The sequence below is a fragment of the Sinocyclocheilus grahami genome, unplaced genomic scaffold, assembly GCF_001515645.1.
Source record: "Sinocyclocheilus grahami isolate Dianchi unplaced genomic scaffold, SAMN03320097.WGS_v1.1 scaffold58.1, whole genome shotgun sequence".
Classification (NCBI taxonomy): Eukaryota; Metazoa; Chordata; class Actinopteri; order Cypriniformes; family Cyprinidae; genus Sinocyclocheilus; species Sinocyclocheilus grahami.
This window is the reverse complement of record NW_015505237.1, coordinates 3,542,998-3,546,897: the sequence shown is the minus strand read 5'-3', so window position 1 is coordinate 3,546,897 and position 3,900 is coordinate 3,542,998. Positions and strand designations below refer to the sequence as shown.

The following is a 3,900-nucleotide window of genomic DNA, read 5'->3' as shown; positions in this document are numbered from 1 at the left end:
TTTTTTTTTTTTTTAAATCTGGTTAAATCATTTCCCCTTTCTCATATCAAGCCGTTCTCAGCTTCTTGTCTGTGTGACATCACAGAGACCCAGGCCCCTCCCACGATTGTTGATTGACACTAGCGTTTTACCTTAGACCCGCCCTGAGTGAGCTGTCATCAGTCCACCATTGTTTCACTGCCGGAGCAGTAGACAAGAATGGCTCCTAAGCGATTGAGGTGTTTTGTTGTTGGATGTAATCATGAACATAGCAGTCCTCATTTACTCCCGACATCTGAGCCGCTGAAGATGCAGTGGATTACGTTTGTTTTTGAAGGGAATGCACCCCCGATCTACCTAAATGTGTTTATCTTTGCGCAAATCATTCGTGATCCAGCCTCACCTACAGAAGAAGTGAGTATAAGGTTCTTTTATAAATCTTTGTAAATCGCCTTTCCTAATAATGTGCTAGTTAGCAAGTTTCATGGCTAAAGTAAACCGTCTCATGAGAACGGCTCGTCACCCCACAGAAGAGAGGGGCAGGGTGAGCAGAGCTCATTAGCATTTAAAGAGACATGCAACAAAATGGGTTGCTGTGAAAAGAGCTGTTTTTGACAAGGTAAAAAGGTTGTTGTTTTACACTAGCATTGAGAAATTTTAACCAAAGTATGTTATAGACTTTTCATTAAGACCCTAAAGAATCATATCAACTTGTTGAAAATGGGCATCCGATGACCCCATTTAATGGAAACGTTAGTTTTTCACCCTGACAAATGTGAGCGTCAAACTGACGTCTGTGCTAAAAAAGCTTTAGAGTAACATCTAGTTGTTTATCTGTGTGAATGTGGCAGACATTCATCCATTGCTTTGTAAAGCTAATTTTGTTCTGTGCGTCTTTGTGTTTTAGTTCAGTCTCTGGACTGGGAAACGTTTGAGCAGTATAGCACATGGCAGCTTTTCCTGGCGCACAGTATCCCTCTGGAGACCATCATCCCCATTTTACAGCACCTCAAATACAAGGGTGAGTGTCTTTCTCCATAGACACACTTTGACTCTACACATACTTGGTCCACCCATAATCCTCTTCGCTCTCTACTCACAGAACATCCAGAAGCTCTGTCCTGCCTGCTGCTGCAGTTACGAAGAGAAAAGTAAGTCTTTTCACGCAGATGCTTATTAATCTTGTCTGCTGTGGGACACAGTCCTCTCATTTATTTTTTGTTTACTGTGTTGTGCTGAAGGCCGAGTGAGGAGATGGTGAAGATGGTGCTGAGCCGACCTTACAACCAAGAGGATCAGTTCACCACCAGCATCCTGCGGCACTGGGCGGCGAAACACGACGACCTGCTGGGAGAACACATCAAAGCCCTGCTCATCAAGAACAACAACATGCCCCGTAAACGACAGAGGTAATGACAAATTCAGCCCTCAGAAATGAAAGATGGATGTGGATTGTTTAAGGCCCTGGGCTAAGCACACAAAGGTTGAGATTCAAGCTCAAGTGGATTGAACGCAGGGTCTGTAGCCCTGGAGAAACATGAAATACATTAAATATTTATACTGTAAAATTAAGCAATATTATGAAGATCTTGCAAGTGGGCCAGTTGTCTGCCCACTCATTGTCATGACTAGCAAGTATGATGGCCCAAAGACAAAATATTTAACAGCATCTCATATTTAAACCTCAGTAGCAAATTGCCAATATTGCTTGGGTTTGATTTATTTCACAAATCTATTATTAAATGTCCTTCAAAAAAATTATTAAACACACAAGGAATAATTATGTGGAAAATACTATTTTAAATAAATCTTTATTTGCTCTAAATATTTTGCATCTACTGAATTGAATTGCATCTACTGAATTTTGTTTATACACTACCAAGTTTTTTTTTTTTTTAAGAAAATAATTAAATTCAGCAATTTGAAATAACAGAAATAAATGCAATTTTTAAATGTTACATTTGAAAACAGTTATTCAAAATTGTAAAATATTACTGTTTGTACTGTGTTTCTGGTCAAATTAATGCAGCCTTGGTGAGCAGAAGAGTCTTTCAAAAACATAAAAAATCTTACCGTAAAAAGTTGTATACTTTTTTTGTAAAATAAGATGCATATTTGAGTTGTGTTGTGTTTTTGTGAAGTTTGAGGAGCTCCAGCAGTAAACTGGCTCAGCTGACCCTAGAACAGATGCTGGAACATCTGGACAGTTTGAGACTCAATCTCAGCAACACCAAGAACAACTGTGAGTTCAACATCAGACTCTTACAGTCCATAAAATGCCACTAAATACTCAGCCTGGTTGTCTGTTTTACTGTTTCTATTGATTTAAACCATGTTCTTCTTGTTGTATCAGTCTTTTCCCAGACGCCCATATTACAAGCCCTACAGCATGTTCAGGCCAGCTGTGATGAAGCCCACAAAATGAGGTGTGTTTTAGCTTGATAAAGCACAATTTAAATTTATCAGTCGTATCTTATTTTATCATAACTGTTTTCTTTTCTTCTGCCAGGTTCAGTGATCTTTTCTCATTAGCTGAGGAGTATGAAGATTCCACCAAACAACATAAACCTCGACGCAAAGCCCCAGCATCCTCGCCACGATCCCGCAAGGGTGCCGCTCCTCAGCCCAGCAATGAAGAGGAGAGCGCATCCAGCAGCGCTTCGGTAAATCCACGCTCGCAACATGACATCATCTCGAAAGCCTTCAGGCCAGCACCCATATTATTATTATTATTATCATGTACAATTCATTGTTTAAATGGCCTTTGTTGACTGCTCTCCAGGAGGAAGAGGATTCCAAACCCAAAGCTTCCAAGAGAAAACGGAAAGCGTCTGCAGTAGGATCTGACAGCGACTGAGAGGACAAACCCTCATCTCCACGCCAACCACACCCAGCATAACCACGCCCCCTATGTGACGTCACTGGGGACTACCTGCCAATCATCTGCTCCAGCCATTCCGGGGCAGCCTGCCCAAACACTCTCCTCCTGTAGGGGCACAACTCTTTCTCTGGACTCAAATGCAGTGAAGCCTGGGAGAAGAGCCTCTCTGCCTTCTCTAACCACTGAACTCCTCGGCTATTTTAAGCTCGAGAGTTTGGCTAAGTATGAGGACGGGCACAGTGGGGGCGGCTAAGCCTGGAGAACCTACATCCAGACTGGCATAGACTGACAGACGTACAAACAAGACAGACTGCCTTAAAGGAGAGGGTTACTTAATGTTCCCCATTGGCCCACCCATAAAAAGTACTTCAAAGAGCAATTACCACTGATGGTAGCGAACCCAGACTGTAACATGAAGTACAGGGATCTTAAACTGATTGAAGATTTTATTGGTTCATTTTGGAATAGTGGAAAGCAGATGGGGTGTTTCCGGTTCAAGCCTTTTATCTTTTCATGTTGAACAGACCTTTCCCCTGTGCCCATCATAAATAAAGATTGATGCTCTCTGTCCTGTTTGGACGCCGTGGCTCTTCAGAGTGGAGCCGAGACTTTACAGAATGTCTGAGTTTTTATCTCATGTTTGAAATGAAAGCAGGACCTACAAACGGAGGACTCGACTTGATGGACTTTTTAAAGAATTCTTTCTACTGACTTATTTTCATAACAACAGATTGTAACTACGTTAAAGGACTATGATATTAATAAAAAAGGGCGGTACCAGAATGTCATGTTTGAAGTCTTGCATTCTTGTTGGGATGAGAACAAACCTATTGGCAGTCCTCGATAACATACTACCAACACTCCAGTAGTATTTACAATTTCTTTAGTTTGTATACTGAATGTCTATTTTCCTTAGCATGCCGTTTTTCTCAAAGCAATCCAACTACCAGGAGTGCAGGGTTGCCAGGTCTGCTACAACACTAGCCCAATGGCTCTTTCCTAAATTTCAAAACTCTCAAAATATGCCATTTACACACCTA

At 41.4% G+C, this 3,900-nt stretch overlaps 1 protein-coding gene across 1 annotated transcript in view; it reads left to right on the top strand.

Annotated features, from left to right (window-relative positions):
* Nucleotides 1–3,161, top strand: part of ints3 (integrator complex subunit 3) — a 20,682-nt gene extending 17,521 nt beyond the window's left edge. The window contains exons 26-30 of the mRNA XM_016270891.1: nt 1,316–1,388; nt 2,121–2,221; nt 2,333–2,405; nt 2,489–2,642; nt 2,762–3,161. Coding sequence (XP_016126377.1) covers nt 1,316–1,388; nt 2,121–2,221; nt 2,333–2,405; nt 2,489–2,642; nt 2,762–2,836 — 476 coding nt within the window. The 3' untranslated portion in view covers nt 2,837–3,161. The remainder of the gene's footprint in view (nt 1–1,315; nt 1,389–2,120; nt 2,222–2,332; nt 2,406–2,488; nt 2,643–2,761) is intronic.
* The last annotated feature ends 739 nt before the right edge of the window (nt 3,162–3,900 follow it).